At 40.0% G+C, this 25,392-nt stretch overlaps 1 protein-coding gene across 6 annotated transcripts in view; it reads right to left on the reverse strand.

Moving 5' to 3' along the window:
- Positions 1-55: 55 nt before the first annotated feature.
- Positions 56-25,392, reverse strand: part of LOC116062041 (synaptotagmin-2-like) — a 62,395-nt gene continuing 37,058 nt past the window's right edge. For 5 of the 6 annotated variants that reach the window (XM_031316502.2, XM_031316499.2, XM_036008140.1 and 2 more), the window contains 8 exons: positions 14,858-15,073; positions 14,347-14,507; positions 10,191-10,328; positions 9,653-9,820; positions 8,967-9,134; positions 7,627-7,744; positions 7,132-7,265; positions 56-6,121 (listed from right to left, as the gene is read on the reverse strand). In XM_031316502.2, coding sequence (XP_031172362.1) covers positions 5,906-6,121; positions 7,132-7,265; positions 7,627-7,744; positions 8,967-9,134; positions 9,653-9,820; positions 10,191-10,328; positions 14,347-14,507; positions 14,858-15,053 — 1,299 coding nt within the window. In that variant the 5' untranslated portion in view covers positions 15,054-15,073 and the 3' untranslated portion in view covers positions 56-5,905. The remainder of the gene's footprint in view (positions 6,122-7,131; positions 7,266-7,626; positions 7,745-8,966; positions 9,135-9,652; positions 9,821-10,190; positions 10,329-14,346; positions 14,508-14,857; positions 15,074-25,392) is intronic. The other variant, XM_031316505.2, reaches the window with a different exon arrangement.

A 25,392-nucleotide genomic window follows, 5' to 3' on the forward strand; every position in this document is an offset into this window, starting at 1 on the left:
GATTATTAGGAAGCAGCTGAGCTGAACGCTTTGCATATTAAACACAAACAAGTCATGGTAATTAAAAGGCCTTTATTTCCTATTTGTTTTTTACAGAACTGGTAACACATATGATAAAGTTGTAATAAGTTATTTGGTTCCCTTGATAACTTTATAAGGATCCCCAACGTTTTTCCACATAAGGGTCAAGAGGAGTTTGTGAGCAACGTTTGTGTCCAGTCAAGGGCTAAAGCATGCGATCCACAGTAGGCACAAGTACTGACATGAACACGCGCACCACGACACTAGACACGAAGAAACACAGCTAGAGGACACAACCTGACTGTCCTCCGACGCTTCAAAAGATGACGGAGAAGAGAAAGAGGTGAAAAAAGAAAAGAGAGTCTTGAGAATACAGTTGCATCAGGGATGAGAGGTGGAGGACTAAGCGCTTAAGAGGGGAGTTTGGTACGTTCCTGCATGTTTGGCAGTATACGGTATGTCCATGTTGTAAACATAAAGGCCGGCATTCTTTACGCTCAGCAAAATGCAGATTCAGTGGAGAAATCAACAAGCCTGCTTCCTATTCAGCATAATGATACTGATGGTACATAGCTGGTTACACATAAACAGGACAAAGACACAAACAAAAAGCAAATGTAATTCTGGCATTGATTCAAATACAGTCCTACTCTCTACATTCTACATCACGAAAACAAATAAAGACAGAAGGTGTGATTACACGTATGCACAAGAATACAAAGAAGAAATACAGCGAGTAATAGAGGAGACAAGACAACATGTTTCAGAGTGGTGTCTTTACCCGCTGAGAGGCTTTTCAACACATTTTGACAGGGTGGTAAATGATATACTGAACTTTGGATGTTTTCCCTTTTTAAATCCCAGCATTTGTTCAAAAAAAAAAAAAACAGGGAAAAAAAGAACAACTAGTTGTGTGAACGGTGTTCTAAAACTGTCTCTGAACAGCTGAAACAGCCCACAGTTTCAGATACAGTTGTGCATAAGGTATTGTACATCTACACGGCTATCAACAGAACAGAATAACCCCCATATTTCAAATAGAACTAAGGTTGTTTGAGTATTACGGTCATACACACACAAAGATGTACATTTAAGGATGAGTTATGTGTCCCAGGCACGCAGACCTGTACTGTATACTGTATTTATATATTCTAGTGCTGTGTTTTTGCACCATGTCTGCTAAAGGGCCTACACTTCATCCATTTATCCCACATACACAAGCACACACAGCTCCCAGTCTCTGTCCCCCATAGAACTTGGATATAATGTAACTGTGGTGACCCAAGCAGAAAAAGGAAATATATAAATAAATAAATAAATCTTTCAAATGTGCTATAAATTGACCTGTAATCACATTTGCCTCATCATTTGATGTGTTCTGTTTGCCTCTGCAAGAATTGTTATTTTGGCTTTGTAGATGCAAACAGTGTTGAGGAATGCTGGCAACTGCAGTCAGGTAATGGCAGTATTTTGTGAAACACACTGAAATCCTGTATTTGAATTGTTCTTAGTGCATCATTTGGTCACAGTCAGTAACAGTAAAGGGACAGCGAATAAATATAATATTGCATTAGGCAACGTGTGGGCGTTGCACAGCACATTGAAGATTGTTGCCAGGATATAGATAAATGGCAGTTTACCATTTACTTCAGAGACATTTTTTTGACTGAGGTAAACTTAAAAAGAATATTCTTTTTGGGAAATAGGCATATTCGCTTTCTTGCCAAGAGTTAGATGAGAAGACCGATGCCACTCTTATCCCCCTGTTTCCAGTCTTTATGCTAAGCTAACCGTCTCCTGGCTCCAGCACAATTTGGCTTTCTTGGCAAGAAAGCCAAATTTGGAACTACTCCCATTATCTCATATTGTGCATGACATATGTATTTCTATGTTATTTTCATATAATTTCTGCCATGTGTATTGTGAAAATCATAACTCAATGCATAGTTCTATGGGAGGGATTCAGGCTTAAACGTGGATGCCACACACAAGTTTCTCTCTTTTTGCTTTAAAATGGTTAGATCTCCTACTATATTGTTTTGTTGCTTGGGCAACATGCTAAACAAACCAACAAAAACCATCAGCATGAGCCGCACATCACCAGCAGTGTGTTATTGATTGTACATGTGGTCACGAGTACATTCTGCTGCTAAACCGGAAGAAGAGAAACTGTAGAAGTGACCCAGTTTAGTTCATAAATTGCACTCAGCCCAAGACAAGAACACACTCTCATGTATATATATATATATAATTTTAGCATATAATTTTATGGAGAACCTATTGTGATATTATATCTACCGGTATTATTTATACTATCAAAACAAGGCATATACATTACTAATCACAATACTGTACAATCAGCTACCTCTATGAAACAAGGACATCAACAGCTCTGAAAGTAGAAAAAGACACACTCACTCTACTAAACTCACAAGTGTTCTCAAAGCTCACGTGTACAGAAAAGTGGATTTTGCCCTCTTGATGAACAAAGACCTCTGAACGGAATGTAAAAGAGAGAAACACTGGCCGAGGAAAATGAAGACGTCAGATTTTTTTTTCTTCATAAATACACTCTACTCAGCTGAGCTCTAAAGAGTTAGTGCTTGAGTTTTATGGCTTTAGTTTTATCTTATTCACTTATCTTGTATACACATACACGTATTGTATAATAAACACAGTAAAAGAGACACAGCCGTGAAGGGTTTCAGGTCATTTAAGTACTGTAGAAGTGGAAAAATAAAAACTTCCAAGAAGAAAGAAGGAGAGAAGAAGGGATTCCAAGTCATTGGTGTACACTGGAATGGGATTATTCATCTTTTGGCTCCTAGAAATGCATTTCATACAAAGATATGATCCAAGACTTCCCAACTGGCACAAATAACAACTCCTACAATCCACCTACAGATTTGCAGAATGATTGGATCTTCCTCTAATGAGTTATTTCAGAATAACACAGTGCCAAATCTGTTATTAGAAAATATTCCTCTTATAGACTTGGAGACCCCCCCCCCATCCCAAACATTAAACAATTGAAACATATTTTGTTTTGTTTAAAAAAAAGATTAAAAAAAAGAAAAAAGAAGCAATAAGCAATAGCAATAAAATCCATAAATTTGTCAAACATTGGCCTTCAGAAAAGTGCTGAAACAAAATGTATGGCAGATAAATTATATCAAATCAAAAGTTTGATCACAAGGAATTATATAGCAAGCATGCGGCTACATTTTCATCCTACATGAACTCACACACAGTACTGGACGACACACTTGCTTAAGAGTTTCAGGCGTGGAAAGGTTCTTATTAGTAATGGTACTCTAATATTTGTATGACATTCTCTCCAATGACCCTCATGGAAAATAAATACACATTTGTTTCATTTAGAAAATATACAGTGCATCTTTTTTTCCCCTTCGTTTGTGTTATTAAAATGACAAATGACACCCACTTACGTACACAAGATATTTTTGCTTTGTCTCTAAAACATGCTCCTATGTACAGTATTTTGTATAAACATGCAGTATCAACGTGAACTATGTATATAGGCAAAACTACACACCAATGGGTTGCTTGATTGCTTCCATGTTGCCTTTTCTTTAGCGTTGCTTCATCAACAGAGGAAAAAGATTATGTGAGATGAAAAACGGAAAAACTGAACATGGTCTATGTTGGTTATAAAAAAATAAATAAAGCGTTACAATTTCCAACAGAGAAAGATACAAAAGCATTCATTAAATTCCCAGAATGCTGTGGTACTGTCTACATTTGATTTACATTGACTTTGCATTTTTTTTTTTGCACACAGTCAACGGGTAGTTTTTGCTGTTGGTGCAGACAGCACTGATTTGAACTAATAACTAGACCTGCAAGCAGGTGTACCTGGGCCCAAATACCCGATGTATATCAGGATTTGAATTAACAATTAAGCATTCACCAATTTATTCAGGGCAGAGGAGTGTTGGTAAGACAACAGTTTGGATTTTGTCAAAGTTCGTCCTCAAAATTCCTCTTCAACAGAATAGTAATCTACACTGAACCAATTACATTCTGTGAAGGAGCCAGGGAGCAGCATTAGATTGTAATGTGTCTCTTTTCTTTTTAGAGGAGTCCATTTATATAAGGAGACCTGTCTGGCATGCCACATTGTGCCACAGAAAAATTCAATCTCACAACATTTTATCATAAAAGAGGAAAAAAAAAAACTACACAGATCAAAGAACAGTGTCAAATCACCACACAGCAGAACAATACCCAGTAGTGCAATTAAATTCAACAGTTTGGTAAGCTGTGTATAAAATACACACGGATCTGTGCCTTCTTCCAGACCATATCCTTGCAATCAAGTGAGAAACCAAATATTCAAACAATCCAAACGCATACACAAAAAGCTGGGCGGAAACAAAGCAACGACAAATAAACTGCATACACAATGCACTCCCTTGCACCTTTTTTTCGTCTTAAAACCAGCAGTCATTGCTAACAGAAATCATTAAAGCTCTGGTTTTCTGAGGGTACTTAAACATAACATTTGGATTTAAAGTGCTTGAGGAATAAAAGTATTTTAAGTTAAATAATAATAAATACAACTGGATAAATAAAAGTAAATAAAGAAATGAAGAGAACAACACCGCTAACTGGAAGGCGTCCCTGGTAGTTGAAAATTGCTTATTTTGTTACTTTGAAGGCTTGTCTCCTTTATGACTGTAAGACGGTTATAGGGATTCCTTTGAAGTAAAACCCTTGTGTCAAGTCCATGACTAATGGCAGTAGCACTGAACAAGTGAGATACAGAATCAGAGGCGTTGGGAGGGGAGGAGGTGGACTGCAGGCAGTAATCGACACCTTGTAAATATCATGTCATTGGTGGTTGGAATCAGTCTCTGTTGTACCCACTCTGATATTCCTTGCCTTTTGTTATTCAAATGACAGACACGGCCCTTTTTGCACAGTCAAAAAATAGACACATACCCTTTTTTTGTTACTAAAAATCCACCACTCCCTGTTTCCTAACGTATCATTTCATGGATAAATGAAACTATCACTAGTCGTGAGCCTTACGTTACCGAAAAAAACAAGCGCTCAAGCTTCTGAATCCAACATTTCATTCTCATCAAGTGGAGCAATTGAATAATAAGAACCCGTTTAGAAAAAAAGGCATGGAGTTTCAGTTTCCTCTCAGTTTTCCTGAGACAATGGGTGAAAGATTAACTAATCAAAAAAAGGCAGTGTGTTTGTGGGCAACTGGATATGTGCCTATCCCTACTTGCTACCCAACTCTAGGAATGTACATCAAACTAACAGAATCATCTAGTATGATAACTGGCAGGTGTGGAACATGGTGCACAATACACCTAAGGAATGGACCTGCTTGTGTTATTTCTCTATCATATGGCAGTATAAAGCATTTTATTATTAAGCACTATTCTAAGCAAACTGTGTCACTAAAGGGAAGGGGTGAGAAGTACAATATGAGAGAATGTATGTTTTATCCCCTCTATCACCAGATTCCCAAATAGCACTCTTACTGTTCTTCGTAGTCTACTGTGTATTCTTATTAATGGAACCACAACCCCAATACAAAAATAGATCTAAAGGAAATCAACGGAGTATCTGTCCATCCAGTAACGTGTCTTCTTTTTTCAATGACATGATTTTCATATAACATGATGCTTGCTTTTAAACTATATTTCCCATCATGTTGAATGGTATCTATGGATCTTTTGAAAGGTGGCAGCGGGAGAGGAGGAGGGGGTGGGGTGTTTTTTTTTTTTGAAAGGGAGCAGATGTACAGTTGGGGTGTTCTTCTGGAATATACACTGATATGTGGGACCTGGGGAAAGGATGGGAAATGCATGGGTAGCTAAGGTGGAGGTGGGTGACGATGTGTTTACTTCTTGGCATTCAGGGCTGCGAGGGCGGCATCCACCTCCTCTTCTGGCTGCAGTGGATGCCACTGGGCGATAGGGCGGCGGGGGTTGGCAAGCATGTCGGACCAGTGTTTCAGCCCGGCCCCTGTGGACTTGCTTCCCACCAAGATCTTCCCAATGGCATCGTTCTTGCCAATCTTGTCATAATCCAGCACTGTGATCACAGCTACGATTTTCTGGGAGAGAAAGCATTACGAAAAGGTTCAGAATGCCAGGATGATTACATGGATATGTGGGATAGGAAGTGCAGAATTTTACTTAAATACTTTTAAAGGGGCAAGTATTGCAGTTGATGGTGCATAATGCCCAGTGTTTGGGCTTGCAGTGATCCCATTGGTTGGCGGGTGTCAGGGGTGGGTCTGGTTGGGTGGTGGGGAATGGGACTTGCTACCATCTGTGTGGAGTCTAAAAATGTCCAGTGTCCTGCTTACTTCTATTTTCATAAACATTAAAGATTTGATTTGTTTAGGTGTTTATTCTTGTAAAGTACACTTACTTGAATATTTTGATAAAATATGTTTATTGGATGTTTGATGCGGATTTGTTTGCCAGATCAACAGTGTAGGAAATCAATCAGCATAGCACAGCATTCTCCAAAGAAATGACAGTGTTTCTCGTTTGTATGTGCTGTATGAATGGCCATGAACACAACAGTGTCAATTACTGGAGGCTACAGCAATAGTTTGACATTTTGGTTCATTTGCTTTCTTTCCGAGAGTTAGATGAGAAGATTGAAATTATTTTATATTTCTTTTTTAATGTGTACAATAGGTCATGTGCTAGATTATCTCTTTGACTTCCTGGAGTCTCCTCTGATCTAACTCTTAGCGAAAAAGTGAATAAGCATATTTCCGTAAAATGTCAAACTATTGTGTCAACAATTACACAACAATATCTATCTAAAGTTCCTTAACATTAGTCACCGTAATCTACTGGTTATACCAGACCAAATGAGGCTGTAGTAGTTGTCAGTCATGTTCAGTGTACAGGTATTATATGTGTCCATATAATTGCTTCCCAGCAATTACTGAATTTTTCTCTGCCTGCCTGATTGCTTGTTTGGGCACACTGATACACATTTGCCTTTAAACGATTTTTTTTTCTTTTAAACCCACTACTTCCTTCGGGACAGCACTTTTATTCCTGTAGGATTCGATGCTAGTCTTTCCGGAGTCCATGTCCTTACCTGCATTTGCTCGAGAGGAATCTCAAAGCTGAAGGACTCATTGTAGTACGGATTCAAAGTGTTCTTCTTCACTGTCGTCTTCTTCTTCTTCAGCCTCTTTCCATTCTGCAGCAGGTTAATTTTCACATAAGGATCTGAAAACAAAAAGAAGGCAAAATCGTGATGTAGCTGACTTAAAAAAAAAAACAAAGCCTTGCACATGCATGTTTGGGTTGCAGTGCTGTAATGCACCAACAGATGGGGCCAATGCTGAAGCCAGGGGGAGCGAGAACTGGTGCATGGGAAGCACTGCAGCGTCAGCACGTGAGCAGAGCATGGCCGACCTAATGGCTGTGCACACAGGCACGTTCCTGTATACCCTGCAGTCCCACTGCAAGCATCCAAATGTCACATTAAGATGATGTATTTTTGTCAAATCGTGAACACTTAAATAGTGTCAAGTGTGATGATGTCATAATGCAATGCAATATCTGATGCTCAGCTCTGTGAATATACCTGACAGTCCACCCACGTCCATTTTCTTCAGGTTCTTGGCCTCCAGAATACAGATGGTAAGTTTGCCAGCAGTGGGGACGTAACGCAGAGAGATGCAAATGTCACCCAGCTTCTCCGGCTGTGAGGAGGAGGGATGGGGGAGAGAACTTAAAGGAGGTCTAATGAGGAATATGTGTCTTTTCTCTGATACACAAATACACAAACTGTCCCTTTGGAATCACATTTAAAATATACACCATCAAATAATAATTCCTGCTGTCATTACTTTTGTTTTAGCAGCAGGAATTACAGGTAATGGCCTTCTCAGTTAATAAAATATCTGCGACAGCAAGCAACTGTAGAGTGATTATTTTATCTTAAGGTGGCTCTGGGGAGGTTTCATTGATTAACAGCGGTTTTCATATTGTGGTGCAGCATAATGATGAAAACACCACATTACAGGCCGCATGGCTACAGAGGAAGCAGTGCAGTTGCTTAGAAAAACAAAAGTGTGTCTTTCAGTGTTCTGAATCTCATTGGTAAACAGTTAAATTTGCAACCTTGTGCCTGTGGTTGTTTTTGTATTATGTCATTAGCTGAGTTAGCTGTTCAGGTTGCTCTACATGGAAAAAAATTGTTTTTGCTGAGAGTCTAAAGAAATGTATTTCAGTATGTATGTATGTTTTACAGTTTGCAAAGAAAATTAGAAGACGTCTGTTGCAGAATATCGGCTGATATTATTGTTATTATTTACACATCTAGCAGTTACAGGGCAACATTATCATTCATTTTGAGTCTTGTTTCTGGCGACTTGGTGAATGTAAGTCCAATGTTTACTCTCTTTTAGCTCTGTTTTGGTCTCTATCAACTCCTGAGGGAAATATCTGTCTCCTTAGCTGCGAAATGCTCCACTATGTCCCCCAGCTATCTCTAACTGTGTCTCTCTGCCGTTTGGTGCTGACCAGGTAGTGTACAGTGGTTTTAGAAAAATAGTATTTTTTGCTTAAACATCTGCCTTCTGTGGCTGAAAACCCCCCAATATGAGAGCGGCGTGAGTGAACCAAAACAGTGTCGTTTTTCTCCCGACAGCTAAACAATGAGCTGAAACTTACTATAAAGCTCCAAGAGCTGCAGATTCAAGTGATAATTCTCTGTAGGTTCATCACTACGAGCGAGCCCTTTTACAATGTAAAAATATAAATGATTTAAGGATCCCTCTCTAAGGGATCCTTATTAACGTTATTTTTGGTATTGGGCTTAACAAATCTAGTAAAGCATGCATCTCTACAACATACATCAGTGGAAGTAATGGACATAAACAGAAGCATGGTAAAAGTAATACAACGCTGCATGACTCCTACCTCTTCCTGATCTGCGCTGTCCAGGTCTCTCCACTCTTCAATTGGCTTTGCCAGGTCAAGGGTGTTCATGGGTATTTTAATCTCTCCAATGACATCATGTTTAGAGAAGCGATCAAAGTCATAGACTGACATTACCAGAGACTTCCCTCCCATCTCTTGGAATGGAATCTGGAAGACAGAAAGTAAATCCCATTTCACTCATCTGTGTTTTTGAAAAATCCTACACTTACTGTAAAGAGCGCAAATCAGATCAGAACTATACAGCAATATGGAGTTGTGACTTTTGCCTGGGGCTCAAAATGGCCCGACTTAATAACATGCAGCTTCAGCAGAACTAGCCTGACTTTGACAAGGAAAAGGTGGTGGAGAATTCTTTTTTTTTTTTATAGAGCTGTGTCAGCAGGCGTGACGCACCAGAGGTGGCCCTCTCCTTTAATTTGATTCTCTACCACATTCTCCTTGTCTGACACCTCCAATATGTCTGCTGGGTTTCTTTTATCACTGCTGGCCAGAGGTGTTTGAGGAAAAGAAATCAGATTCTAAGCAGCTCTTAAGCGCTCCTTGACACAGAGAAAGACAGCAGGGGCATTTTACCTCTAACAGGACCTGTCTACAAATCAAACCGCTTAGCATACACGTTGTTCTTGTTAATAAGTAAAGGGCGACCATGAGGTGTTTGAGCTTACCTTGAACGTGAAGGTCTCATTGAAGACAGGATTGAGCGTTTTCTTGTGAACCTTTGTGTCGTACTTCTTCTTCTTGTCAGGGAGGACGAAGACTTTGACGTAAGGGTCAGAGGTGCCACCGCTGTCCATGGAGAGGAGATCAGCTGCTTGCAGGATTCCCACAGTCAGCTGGGAAAGGGAGGACGTATGGGATTAAAAGTCAGTCAGCATTTCTCCAGCTCATGCTCCAAAGACCTTCACTTCACTTCTTTTGGACAAGAGTTGACTGATTTGGCTGTGGCTCAGAGGTAGAGTGGTTGCCCCTCAACCACAAGATTGACGGATCAATTTCAGGCTTCTCCGGCCACATGTCAAACTGTCCCTGAGCAAGACACTGAACCAGAAGTTGCTGATGCTGTATGTATAGCTGTCCACTGCTCCTAATACTTATACAGGATGGGTTAAAATTCAGTAATAGAATGTCACTACATTGCAATGTGTGTATGTGACAAATTAAGAATAAAGTTTTGTTTTTAAAATACACTACTCAGGTCCTTGCCTTGTTCTCCTGGAAGTCATAATCAATGGAGTACTGCAACTTCCCGAGCTTTTCTTTCTCCTTCACTTCTTCCTCCTTCTCGTCTCCAGTCAGTCCAGGTTCGACATCATCTTCTTCATCGTCATCATCCTGTTGTTTCTGCACAGACAGAAGGGTGGGGGCAGGCGGCAGAAGAAGAAGAGTGAGATGGCGTTTCGGAAGGTGGTGGCTGTGCTGAACACTAAACCTCGGGCATCAGCAGTCTAGTTAGCCACAGCACCTACCTGCCACTTACCCCCGCTCACCCTGGTGTTACTAGTGCAATCTGCTCATCGATGACCACGGTTGCAACCTGACTTGATTTCACTATTTCTTGGGTGACACCATTTGCTGACTAATTTTTTATTTTTTCACGAGCATTACAGGTATGTTCAAATCTGCTAGAATCCAATGTAAAAAATGTTGTAGAAATGCCATTTCAATAGAACTCTGTGTTATTGTGCGAGAGTGGAGAGAGAAAGAGTGAGAAAAAGAGAGAAACAACAGAATGAAAACAGTCAATATACAGGGGGTGGACAAAAAAAATGGGAACACCTTACAATATACTACAACCTAGCGTAACAGCCATGCAAAAAACTCTGGAAGTTCTCCTTTTTCACTCAGAAAAACTATGATCGTCGAACCTTTTCAAATCAATACAAGTCACTTGTGTAGCTGCCTATAATTGGGTGGACAAAAAATGGGAACATGAAATGAAAAAGGACTTTAAGGGACTGCATCGCGGTTAGATAGGGAGCTACACAGGCAGCTACACAAATCCCAAATATGACTCATCCCAAATGAGTCATATTAACTTTAAAAAAGTATTTAAAAATCGTGACGGCATTAGCAAAGTTGAGCCAGTCACAAGGAAACAGACTCAAGGACAACATGTTTTCTTTAAAAAACACCACAAAGTCTGTCTTTTTGACACAAAAGTGAACACAACTCGTATTTATTACAGAGCTACTGCACTGCACTGCATTGCACTATAGTGAGAGGCATTCTTGTTATGTTGTCCACCCCATGTACAGCATTTCAAACACAAGCTGTCACAAGAAGCAGAGCATCCTTCCTGAGAGGAAGCCAAGGACAGAGCTATGAGGAATAGATGTGATTTGATCTAATTCCTGACGCAGTGATTCCTGACACCTTCCTTGAAAAGCTCTCAAACTTGCTAACAATGTAGATGAAAATATCCTCCAACTGATAGTGTAAGCTGTTTGACAAACAGGTTAATTTCAAGCCAGACAATATTACTGTTTGCTCCTGACATCCCTTTTTTTTTTTCCTGCTATTATTGTACACTGACCTTATTATTGTAGCTAACGGAATTGCTGATATATTTCACAATTTATTCCAAACAGAGTCCAGATCCTTCCAGCTGATACTCTGTGAATTATTATGATGCTTAATCATGTGCTAGAACAAAAATCAGTGCTTTAATTGACGAAGATTAATCAATCTTGCCTCTACATCACACACAGTGACTCTTCAGTCTTTCATCTCTTTAGAGGGAGCCGTGACTAATCGAGTTAAAGCAATTTGCTCTGACATGAATATTAAAGTAAACTTTCATTTCCGATACTGTATGGAGCTGGATAATATCTCAGTATGGCCTACTTTCCTATGGCTGTCTTCTTGAAAAAACACTGATGTCTTCGTAAGACTGGAGGGTCCAGCTACTCACTGATGAGCTGGAAGAGGGAGAGGAACAGGGCACACACACAAATAATACACACACTATCACACCCACTACACACCATTCTGTACTGCGCACCCGCATAGACACACCCACACCCACACACATACACCAGTTGCTTACATGCAGGCTCTCATGCATGCTTAAAAACTGATTTACTCTCTCTCTCACACACACACACACACACACACACACCACACACACACACACACACACACACACACACACACACACACACACACACACACACACACAATATCTTTATATGTCCTTATATGTGGCATTCTCTCTCTCTTTATTGTGTTAAATGCTTTTCATTCAAGCATGCCAGGCCACACAATGCAGGATCCGAGTTACTTTCTGATGGCAAATGTAAAATGAATTACCTTATAATTTCTAAAGACAGATATGATGTTTTTTTTTCTGTGTGTAAAACCTCTGCAACTAATTTTTGTCGGGCCCAAAAATGTCTGTACACGTGTTCTGAGTGAAATGTACACATCCATGGAGGGATCATGCTACATTGAGAATTTCCAGTTGTTCTCAAACTTCCAGTGGGGGTTCAAAGATAAAGACATGGTTTGTCTGAATGTATGCCCTTTGGTCAACTCAATGGGGTGAATTGCTAGCTCAGTGCGGCGGTTTTATCGAAAGATAATATGTGTTCAAACAGCCAGTTTATTGTAGCTTTAACTTTGGATCGAGTGATATCAGGCCAAGTCAGGCGCGGGCAAACATTCTGGCCCACCATTTCTCCTCGGTGAGACCCAAGTGCTTCAGGGAGAGAGGGGGGCGGGGGGGTCAATGACTGTCACCTAGTATGTCAGCAGCATGGGTCATCCAGGAAAGTTACTCTCAAGTCAAGTTGTGGCCATTCAATGGTACCTACTGCAAGGGAATATGCTGGTCTTTGTCAAGAGATACAAAACAGCTTTATCTGTCGTGGAACTCAGAGCGTGTTTGCACAAGTAAGGCACAGCATGAATTACAGACACACTGTGATGTCAATGTATCTCTGGAGATAAATTGTTTGTGATATGTCAGTTTTTGGGTTGCGTTGCACAATCAAAGGCCTGTCATGGTGGAAACATGCTCAAAGCTCTCAGTTAGGTAAAGTTCCAGCTTATTATTTGACAAATACTCAGCTTACCCCTTGCACATGCATGTTAGTGATCTCTAGTGAGTTGCTGAGTGCACTCGTCATTCAAAGGCTCAACCATAGGATGAGTTTCATGTTCATTTCAAACCATAGACACTTAAACACGTCTTTGCTCTGTTGTTTTTGCCAAAACATTGCAATCTCTGGATATTCAAGACATAGCAGTTGGTGCGGCATATCAGTTCAGTGGATTTTGCGAAGCAGCTTAATTGCTCCCATAGATTCCTCAAGCACCCGCAGCACCTAAGCTTGCAAAAAACTAAGGAAGCCATAGCACTCATTGTCATCATCACTGCAATCCAACCCCTCCAAGCCCAGCCCACCCCCACCACCGCTCCCCCCCCTGCCCTGGTCTGTGCTTACTCAGAGCTGCCAGAGAGGGGCACCGCGTGCTATCAGACCTACCGTAGGCAGAGAAGTCCACCACAGTCAAGATACACGGAGCACACATGAGACACAAAGCAAGAAGGAGGAGAGCAGAGACAAAGGAAGAGATTGAACTCACAGCAGACACCAAAGATGTGTAATCACAGCAAATGTAGTCAGCTACACTGTGGGGAGCGAGGAAAATGACAGACAGAGAAGCCTCGAAATTAGCACAATCATATCTTGTGCAGCAGGGCCGTTGGGCTTTTTAAACAACTCTGTACTTTTAGATGTATTCGTATTGTACTGTGTCAAATCATCAATCATGTATGTGGAAAAATAATAATTATAGGCCCAAAAACAACTGCATTGTGCTAACTACTAATTTCCATAATTACTCTTTAATGACTGGGGAAACAATGGTTGGGCTGAGTAGATAAGAGTCCTGTCATTTTCCACTCAACTCCCCAAAGCACAAGTGAGAGAAAGAGCAACAGTAACATCAATGACATCAATGACAAATACATTAAATAACAGAAAAGAAAGAAAGAGAAAAATGAAAAATAATCATGGTGGATAAAGAATGTTATTAACACCTGCGGAGAATACACTGACTGGGTTAGAAAGCCATCAAAGCGTTAAAACAGCCGCTATAAATGATATGTAATCTAATATATTTCAAACGTGTTACTAGAACAAAATGTGTAACAAGAGGTCTACTGTTTGTTATATAATTAGCTGAGTCAAACTACATGCATGTTTTCTCTCTATTACAGTACAAAGCTACACTGTACCCCACAGCTGTTACATAACAGGCTCATAAACAGGTCGGCCGTGGTTTGCCTTGCTTTGTATACAGTGTGGGTGTAAATCCCCTCGGCCGCGATGCGACCTCCCGCGTCAGAACATACCTCTCCCCCTTTCAGGTTCTTCATTCCCATGTCACCCTTCCCCTTCTTGCCCTTCTTGTTCTTCTTCTTCTTGCAACAGCATTTCTTGATGATGCAGAAGCAGCATGTTAGAATGAGTAAAGCAGCGACCACGGCAATGGCAATGATGGCCCAGGACGGCACTGAGGAGAATATACAGACCGATGTAATGATGACACATCCACACCCAGAAAGAGAAGAAAGAAGCAAATACTTTGACATTTGACCAACCAATCATTTAGTCTACTCCATGTCATGTCCTGGGCCAAATATATTTAGTAAGAGGTGCTAAGTTAGCAACTAGATTGGGTGAAAATTAGATTTCTCGGCCATTAGAAAGGGCAGCCAGTGATCAATACTGAATAAAGACATTATGAGGCTGCCAATGCCTGCAGCTAAATAAAACAAAATCTAATTCCAAAATCATTGCTTAGAGTCACATCAATACAAGTTGGTTGATCAGAACAGGCTTGGGTTTTTGTCTGGCACTCACGTGGGATCTTGTCAATTTCATTTAAGAACTTGTTTTTGATCTCGTCGAAAGCATCGTTCTTGTCGACCGGTTCGGTGGAGTTGTCAGTAGAGACTAATGCGACAGGGGCTGGAGTCACAGTCAAGGCACTAGCCCCCGTTGGGTTAGCAGCGACCATGGGCGTTGTCTGATCCTTGAACAAGTTCCACTTCTTCATTTAGGCTGCACACACAGTCCCTGAAAAACAGCATGAAGACATTGTCATTAAGAGAAGCCAGAGTATCTGATCATTATATTCCACTTGGGTGTCAAAATTTGCATGTAGATATTGATGGTTGCTCAGTGAAGGGTGGAATCATTCAGCCAATTTTCACATTTTTCAACCATTTGAAAAAGAAAAATTCCACCCAAGGGTCAAGTTTGTTGCAAATGAACGTATTTTGGAGACAAAACAATTCGTGGGGAAAAGGGCTGATAACACACAAGTTCTGAAGTTCATAATAATGTTTTCAGCCACCAGAAAACAATCAAAAGAGGGAATTATTTATGGTCTACTTCCAAAATGCCACCTGTCATAGTTTGTTTAACTTAAATGCCTAAATGGATGAATAATGTGTGGTGAATTACATGTTAATAGAGCTGTTTTAAGACTCAATTAAACACCAAGCAGAGCCACTTCACTTTCAGTCTTCTGAAAATTCTCTAAATAACGAAAAAGGATCAAAAGGTGGCAGCAGCTCAGGTCGAATAATGGGTCAGCTGTTAGATCCCTGGACCTGTCTACATGTAAAAGTGTTCTTTAGCAAAACACTGAACCCCAAATTACTTCTTATACTGTAAGTGTGTATGCATGGGGAAAAATGTAGGTCACTTTTGAAAAAAGTGCTACTTAAATGTAATGAATTGAGACTTGGGAGCACTGGCATAACAAACAGATATACATTTCCTGCATCTGCTGATGGTACTGAGAGAGTATATATTTTCAAAAGGTCCACACCTGAGTCACTAATCTTTTCTTCTACAACTGCCACAAGAGCAAACACAGTCAGACAAACACACCGAAAATGGCTTTGCTAGATTTGACACTGATGTTATCTCCAGTTCCATTGATGCAAATGCTGGGGACATTATCAGTCATACTGTTAGTTAGTTAAACTTCCTTTATTCAGGAGGTATAATTGAGATCAATATATTTTTCTTAAATAAGGTAGATAATAATAAAGGTAGACAATATCAAGAACAATTAATTCACACAAAGCAGTCATCACACAGTGCAGCCACACTAGTGACACACTAATTAAAATATTTAAAACATTATTAAGGATATAAAAAAGCTGCACTTGTTTATACTTGAGTACCCCAGAGGAATGAGTGTCTCTAACTTCAGTTTGTTCTGCAGTCCATTCCTGTAGTGAGGTGCATAGTAAAAAAGAACATTATTTGTCGATCCACGAGTTCTGCTGTTACACCAAAAAACTTTATTCAAATAACTTACATTTCAAGTTAAAATGTGTTTCTTGACAGTGTAAACACACCCCATGATGGTCATCCAGTCTGTTAGTTAAATAAGTACAGTATGACCAAACAGTGTATTGTTTAAGACATCCAGATCAAATTTTTTATTTATTTGCCAAGGGCCTCTTTGTCCACCAACTTATGTATCCATGTCAAAAACAGAGAAACAACAAAGATAGCTGGAAGCACATGGCTTGCAAAAAATTACTATCTATTAAAGCTTCTGATAGACACACATGACCCTACAGTCCACTGTACTGCATACTTTAGCAAAAGTTGAACAAAAGTGGGACTGCCGGGCTGTGCGTTTCTCAGCAGGCCAAACTCCCCCAACCTACCCCCTCCCCAGTCCCACGCCTTCGCCGCTAAATGTGCAACTGTACATTTATGTTATGTTATGTTATGTTCAGCAGTGCAAATGTACTGCTTGTGTGCTATGTGCTGAGGTGTTTTTTCCTGTTCCCACACTGTTCTTATCTTTATGAGGATAGTCTGAGAGTTGCTTTTTTTTCCCTCTCCTCTCCTTCATGTCATGCTGTATCTGTCCCTGCTATGTTATGTTATGTATGTGATTATTATTATTATTCAGTCAACTAATAAGCAAAATACCAGTGCAACAGTGCAAATATACTGTTTGCGTGCTTTAAATGAGCTCCTGCGAGAGTTGTGTTGAATGTTTTGGATGTAAAGCGCTTTGAGCTGCACTCTGTGTATGAAAGGCGCTATACAAATAAAGCTATGATGATGATGATGATGAAAAGTGGCTCTAATATAACATGCAGAGAGGCAATCACAAAGACAAATTCCAGATTGTATCTTCAAACCAATTATACATAAATTCCTTCTATGTTCCATGCGAAACTCATGTTGCTCAAACTTGTTGTAGTTTGCAGCATTTTGACACAGAAGTATAATCCTTAAATAATAATATATGTAATGATTAATATAGGAAGAAATATTATGACAGATCACAACAAGTGACAAATACACTAAAAACCTTAAGTTGATACATTGGTCATATTGTCTACAGTGATAAAGTGTTACATCGTAAGAGTTTCACATGATTATTCAACTCTTAATACATGACAGTAGAGGAAGTGCTAAACAACTGCGTCACTTTTTGGAAACCTATGACTCAGCCAAGGTCTGAAACCTTTGGCTTTGTAACATTTAATCCATGTCCACTGAGAAGGTTCACAAGAATTTATTTCATAAAATGATTGATTATGTCAGTCTACAGCACAGTCTACAGTGTTTCTAACATACTTCACAATGTTGTCATTGTCAGAGGAAAATTATTTGTCAGTTACTGACAGTATTTATGAGAAATAACTATCAATTCTCAATTTATCGGGCCTTTGTTTTTGTCTGGACACTGCCCTGTACTCAAGCCAACGGTGCCTGACCAGGAAAAGTGTTTAACCGTAGCAACAACCAGAATGAACAACAAGTCATTCCCCAGTTTCCACGGGCCAAACAAATGTTCAATCAGAGCTCTTTTCGGTTCCAGAAATCATAGTGTGACAAGTGCAGCTGAAAGCAGCCTGGCGACAGAGTGATGAGTGATCGGGCGAGACCTCCATTCAGAAAAGAGAGAGATAGATGACAAGCATAACAAGAGGAGACTTCTGCTGTTAATTTTATTAAAGTCATGGTAATACGGGCAAACAAGGAAGGACTTTCCTATTTCTCAAGTGCCAATTCTTCAAGTTGGTGCAGGAGATTCTGCCGCTATTTATTGCCACCTATGAATTATTTAAATAGAGGCTGACAGCGGGAAGGATGAGCTTATATTATTCAGGGGCCAGTACCAGTTTATACATCTTTAAATATATGTCTCTAAAATAACTTGTGCTGCTGTAACAGTATGTAGGCAGATGTTACACACAACCAATAGCTTGCTATAGTACTGAGATGAAACCTGAACTATTATACATACACTTGTTCGAGTTGTTGAGAAAATTGGGAAAATTACTCGCTTTAACCCATCACACATTTGAAAATGAGTGTGTTGCTCAATAAAACAGCAATCAGAGGCCTAACTGTCTACGCTCTCTTTTAAACATTACTGTAGATATTGAGACGATGTTAAAAGCATCCAATTACATTTGAGGTTTATGTGCATTTTATCCTGTTTGTCCCTCACATCAGACCAAGCCAGACCAATTAAATTAAATTTCATGGATACCTGCTCTAGCATTTTATCTCATCCGCTCTGAGGACGGACAGAGATGACACAGACGTACGCTATTGTTTTATGACAGCCATTAGTCCTGCTTCACAGCAAGCTCTTAGTACTCACTCCAGACAAATCAACTATATAAACTGTTTTTTTTATTTAAAGAAGGAAGTGTTTTACCTTTACTAGTCTTTTTTTTGTGATGAATTATCTGCTCACTGAGGCTGCTGAAATCCACAGGACTTCTAGCTCCTCAAACTAAGTAGGTCACAATTGAATAGCTCAATCCTGAGATATGCATCTAAACAGAGACAAACATGCTTAATAATATATCGAGCTGTTTTAATAATTTAAATATTACAGAAACAAAACTAAGAGTCTACAGCTGTGAGACTGCACAGCTGTTATTTGAGCTAAAGGCTAATATTAGCATGCTAACATGCTCACAGTGACAATGCTAACATGCTGAGGTTTAGCAGAAATAATGTTTACCATCTTACTTCAGCGTGTTTGCATGCTAACGTTTGCTAATTAGCAGTAAACACAAAGTAGAGCTGAGGCTGATGGGAACATCATTACAGTAGTTCTGCAGGTATTTAGGCATAAACTAAAGTGTTTGACACGTTTTATTTTTGACATGATTAAATGAAAAGTTAAGGGATACCTAAATGATTACAATGAATCCTGAATCCATCAAATAATTGTTGAGACATTTTACTCAAAACCATTAACGTCCACCTCATGGTGGCACTTAAGGAAACGTCATAGAAGTTATATGATAAATCCTCTGAGAAACATGGATTTCTGTACAAAATTGTGTGCCAATCCATATAGTAGTTGTTGATATATTTCACTGGATACGTGAAAACAGTTCACCTGCTGGTGACGCTAGAATTTATGCTAGGATTTATCCTCTGAGGAGCATGGATGTCTGTACCACATTTCTGGGCAATCCATCCAATAGTTGTTACGATATTTCAGTCTGGACCAAAGCTGTGGCTAAAAATCAGAGGGACCTGAACTATGCATACTACGAATAACTAGATATACGATAGATGAATAGATACATAGATAGATAGATAGATAGATAGATAGATGCAACTGTTTCCACACTTGTATAACATCTTGTATAACATACAATATAAGTAAGTAATACAATGTAAGTAATAAGTATATTATTACTTACATTGTATTACTTACTTATATTGTATTATTATAATATGGAAGGTCGGTGGTTTAATCCCTAAACACAGAGATTAAATCTTGGAAAGGAAGTAATAGAGCATTGCTTGCCATTTACTCGTTACCACTACTGAGATGCCCTTAAGCAAGGCTCTGAACCTCCACCTGCTCCAGTTGAGCTGCACGGTGACCACATCAGACTGTAGTTGTACTGTGAAGCTTCCAGGTGTAAATGTCTCTAAATGTGTGTAATTGTGCTAGTGTGGAGCAGGGTGATCCCGAAGAAAGAGCTTTCATGCTCAGGAAATGTTCCCTGTGATGAATGATAGTTATAAATAGATATTTAATCCAATATGCATTCCATATAATACTCAATTACTGAAATGGGTGGGTGTTTTGAGCTCCGATCTCCCAACGTGCGTCTCACTCAGTGAGCGTTTGAGTCATAAGAATTTGTTACAACAAAACGGCTCGGCTCCCCGGCCCAGAGCAGGTTAGCTACGGGTATGATCTGGCCGTTATCACTAAACACACTGCTCCGAGTTGGATGGGGATCAAGCGCTTTTATCTTTGGTGCACAAACAAACAGGGTGTAGCAACCATACATACTAACACAGTAGTTTTACTGAGTAATTACTGTAACTGTGATGCATAAAGGTTTAATGTTTCCTTTGAAGTCTATCAGCCGAGACACATGAAGGTGAAGGGAGATGGCATCAATGTTTATTAAAAAAAATCGTAGACTTAGAGGAGAAATCAGTTGAAACTGGGAGAGGCTGTGCTGTGCGCTGCTTCTTTCATTTCAAAAGAACTGAACAACAATTTTGCTGTTCTGGTAACACACAATAAATCTGTGCTGTTCCCAAGGAAAAACACTGAAGGTATATAACCAGAATCAGAAATACTTTCTCCATCACAAGGCATTGGAAATTAGTCTTTGACATGGCTCACACAGTACACAGAGTAAAAACGCAGAGCGGTAAGTTGATGCAGTAGACAAATGAAGTTGACATTAGTAGTCATTACTAAAAATCATTAGTAAACATAAATTATTTTTTTCTGGAGTCATGTTGTCTAAAATAAGCATGTTAAGTCAAAGCTATAGTGCGTAGTTTCTGTCTCCCCTATGAGGAATTCTAAGTAATGACAACAAAACTGTCGGCGCATCCACATGATACAAACCTTCCATAATCGCGCACACCCCCACACCCCTCCTCCACACAGTTGCTAGTAGCCAAGGAGGACACAGAGGATTAAAAAAACATGATGGACTCTTCAGTAGAGGTAATTACCTTCACTCGATTTTCTGCACACAAAAGTCACCAGATGACACCAGTTTCTGAACACAGTGATACTGAGAAATATAGAGAGAGTTGTGTGGAGCTGATAGTCTTAATTAGTTTTGTAGCAACTCATTTGGTAATGGCTTGAATGCAACGGACGTTCATAAATATCAAAAAGTTACGAACTAAAGCTTTAATAAAGAAACATTAATTTAAAACATTAGGCTACTTATCACTACCTAGAAATAATTTGTTGTTGTTGCATCGCTTCAGTGCAGAACAGTTCAAATGACCCCACCCCTCAACACAGAAACTTAACATCCCTATTTATCTCTGCTTAATATGATCTGTGGTACAGGTATAGATTTAATAACAGAAATCAGTATTAGATGATGAGTATGAACATATTTTCACTGCTCTGGTGTGATTTAATTTATCTTGTATAGCATTATTGAAAGTATTATTCCTGGTATTTGTGTGCTTTTACTACTGACAGTGGAGAGATGACACGAGTGACTCAAGCCAGACTCGAATCAGGGTGTTGTGGTTCGTGGCCGGCGACTTAACCCTGAAATTACAGGGGTGCACCTTGCGGTATATCCTATGGGCTGAGCTGTATATATTTTATGCAATGAATAAGAGTATGCAAGATAAATAAGATTAGCAGGATTTGTTTTAATCATTCTCATGCACACTAATGGAATAACACATCACATGTTGTCTTCATCATCATTAGAGAAAAATATGAGTCACTTCGAAACACTCAAATATGCCTACAGGCTAAGTGCTCTTACTTAATTACCTCCCACCTGTCAAACTCTAACTGTAAAAACTACCGGTACATCTCCTGGATGTCCCATATAACATATAACACATGACTAAGAAATGCTGCTACCTCATCTGATGTCATGCGTGATGGCCTACTGACCACATAGTGTGACATCCTCCCCAGTGGCAGGAAACCCCAGCCGGCCGATAAGCCAACTCCTTGTAAAGCGGGGGATGGGGTTTATGGAGGGCTTATTAGCACTCAGGTCAGATACAAGAGAAAACAACCTAAGGAGAGTGAGCTAAAGTCATGCAGCTGTTTCATTACACGACAACAAGTACCTTGAACAACAATTAATTAACGATCTAAAGCCAGACATCTATTCCCCCGGCCCTTACAACTTGCCTCTATACAACTTCACACAGCTGTCTGCCAGTGGCCAATCTATATGCGTATGTGTAGCTTTTTAGATTCATAAACATGTTTATGTGTGGTTTTGTTGCATTTCATTACAGTGCATAGTTGAAAACCTACAAACGTCTGAGCACACACTTTCAAAATGGCTTCTGTAAAAGGAGAGAACAGCGGTCATGGGGTCATGTAACTGCAGCTCAGGGCAACAGTCAGGAGCAGAGGGGCGGAAAATTAAGTATTGAATATTAGTCACTGTGAAAAGGTTATTGTATTCAAAGAGAAACAGCAGCAGCAATGGCTTCTCGGTTGTCGACCAGACGACCAGGATCCTCAAAATATATAAAGTAATCTGAATAATGTGACCCCAATGAAATCATCCAGCCCCCACTGAGGCCCCTGCCATCTGTGACATTACGGGTTATGTGTGGGTGGGTGGAGTGCTTGGCCTCCAGCTGTAGTAGCTGTGCATCCTGCGCAGTATCATTTCCTCCAAGTCTCACTAATGTGATTGCTACAGTAAACTGGGTTGGATTATTTTAAAATATGTACAAGAAGTTAGCAGCTCTTAATTTGATAATTTCAGATTTAGGCAAATACAACTTTAATGCAAAGTGGTATGTATTTTCCAGCAGGGCAGATTATCTCTTTCTGAGAAGCTGCGTGTGTGTCTGTGCTCTTTGTATTTGCTATATATTTGCCTTTTCATCTGAATTCCACTGAGCTATTTTAGGTGCCAGCCAAGTTGTGCAAGACATCGAGGATCTCATTTAGAAGGCAATTGTTCAAAGGCGTCACGCGCATCTTGAGTTTATAATAAACACACTTGAAGAAATGGGAAGAGAATATTGGCTCGACTACCGCTGAGTCACAGCTGACCTCTGGTCTGTCTGGACTCGCTTTTAGCTGAAAATGTGCATTGGAACATTTAGAAAACAGGGGGCATAGTGTATTTTGTTAGATCCATCAGACAGAGCATTACTGTAGTCGGAGAGCCGAGCTGAGATGGTGGAGTTGTTTCAATTAGAGAGAATGTGCAGCTTTGTTACTGAACTCTTGCTACTTTATGGTAATTCACCCCTGCTGAAATGGACTTGGGGCTCCCACAGTCATAATGGTCTCATTTTGACCGAGTTTTAATAGGATTACAGGGGGAATACTGATTGCTGCATTGCTTGTTATTGACCACTGAAGGATTAGATACTGTGTGGAACTTGGCCTGAGCTGAACCTAAGTATATATGTATAAGTATATTCAGTTGTATGAGCAGAACATTAATTTTAATGATAGAATTGCAGCTATTTCTACCGTTGTCCATTAAATGAACTCATTACTGATAACACTTTTACAAAACGCTCTGCATTCTTTACCTCAACGTAAATTCAAATATTGAGCTGAGAGGTGCCACTGACTCTACAGCATCTGTCAATTCACATTGTAGTATTCATAGCTGCTGCTAGTTGCATCTTTCTATGCTTTTTCATTTGCTGTTTTGAACCACGCTGCATAAAAGATATCTCTTCTACATAATATCTTGTGCACATAATGTCAGCGTACATTCCTGTACAGATCTCAGCTGGCAATGCACAGTCAGATAAACGCCAAGTGTGTGGCAGAGAAAGATTCCTGCAAGGTAGCTTACTGAAGTTGCACAATACTCCTTCCTCTGTCATTTCATGGTAGAGAGCCAAGAGACTGACAATAGAACTGGCAAATCCAAAAACACAGCACGCAGTGCACAACATGTGCCAGAGCCAGATTCTGAAACTCTTGACCAAGAGCCTTCAAGTCTCCTGCAACAACGCATCGATGGGAAAGTGCCAAGCATCTGTCCGGATGCTATAATGTGACAGATGAACTGAATTTATATCTGTGGCGATAAACTTTTTAGCAATCTCTGTGCCACACACAACAACAGACATTTGCAGACATTGGCATTTACACGTTCACTCAGCAAACGATCTGCAACACAGTCAGCAGAACTGCTCATGCAGCCGTCCAGGACAGGGCATTTACAGAGGCATCAGACCCCTGTGTTTAGCCTCAGGGCTGCATAAATGCTCAGAATGCAAACCAACACAATACAAGCATTTACAAAAAAAGACCGTGACCATCAATCAGAGATGTCAACATGGCAATTCCACCTTCGTCTCAAACTAAATGCAAGTGGTTTAGGAAATCCTGCCGGTGTCACTGCTGATCTGAGGGCAGCATCAGAGATAAGGATGTCAAAAAGGTGCCTTGCGCCTAATCTTACTAAAAAGAAGGAGAGAAAGCCTCTCCCTCTTTATATCTCATTGTGTGCTGACCCAAAGGGCGGTCCAGAGAGGCTCATTTACAAACCTGCTTTATGTAGATAAAACAATGCTTATTCTCACCTGCAGCTGAATGTGACTCAGCTATTATCAGGAGGGATCATTGAGAAGGAGGTGGGAGGCGCCGGGGTTTGAATGCTGAGCGAGGAGCGGCAGGGATCATTTACAGCCAGTTGCCATACATCCTCCCTCTCCCTCTCCCCCTCAGCACAACCCCTTTCCCTGTCCCCTGATAGGTCGATTAATCATTCTGTCACAGAGACAGTGACCCAATCTGCATGTAAAGCTGTGTGGGGAAACTGTGAAAGAGGAGAGGGCTTCTGCAGCACTGCAGATAGGCCACATCTACTGACATTCTTGTTTTGAGTAGACTTGCAGTGAGACTGCAAGTACCACATCCCTTTTCAAGTTAAAGGAACATTTTGACATTTTGGCAAATTCGCTTTCTTGTTGAGAGTTAGATAAGAAGATCGATATCACTCACATGTCTGTCCATCAAATATCAAGCTACAACCAGCAACCAGTTAGCTTAGCTTAGTTTAGGAAACAGCTTGTCTGGCTCTGTACCAAGATAAAATAATATCCATCTACCAGCGCATCTAAAGCTCATTAATTAACACTTTAAATCTTGTTTGTTTTGATGTTTAGCACAAAAAGTGTATAATTGTGTTATTGGGGGTTATGTACCGGACTATTTGGCTACGAGCAGTTGCCAGACAACCAGCACACTCCAGGAAGTTGCGGGTCCCAATCAGGAAATAATCTGGCACAAAACCCCTATAAAACGCACATTTGTCGTTTTTACACTTTGGTTTTAGTACCAGTTAAAGAAACTAAGAAAAGAAACTTTAAGAAAGGTAAAACGTATTAAATAGTGAGGAATTTGTTATCGTTAAACAGTG

Source organism: Sander lucioperca, chromosome 12 (assembly GCF_008315115.2).
Source record: "Sander lucioperca isolate FBNREF2018 chromosome 12, SLUC_FBN_1.2, whole genome shotgun sequence".
NCBI classification, from domain to species: Eukaryota; Metazoa; Chordata; class Actinopteri; order Perciformes; family Percidae; genus Sander; species Sander lucioperca.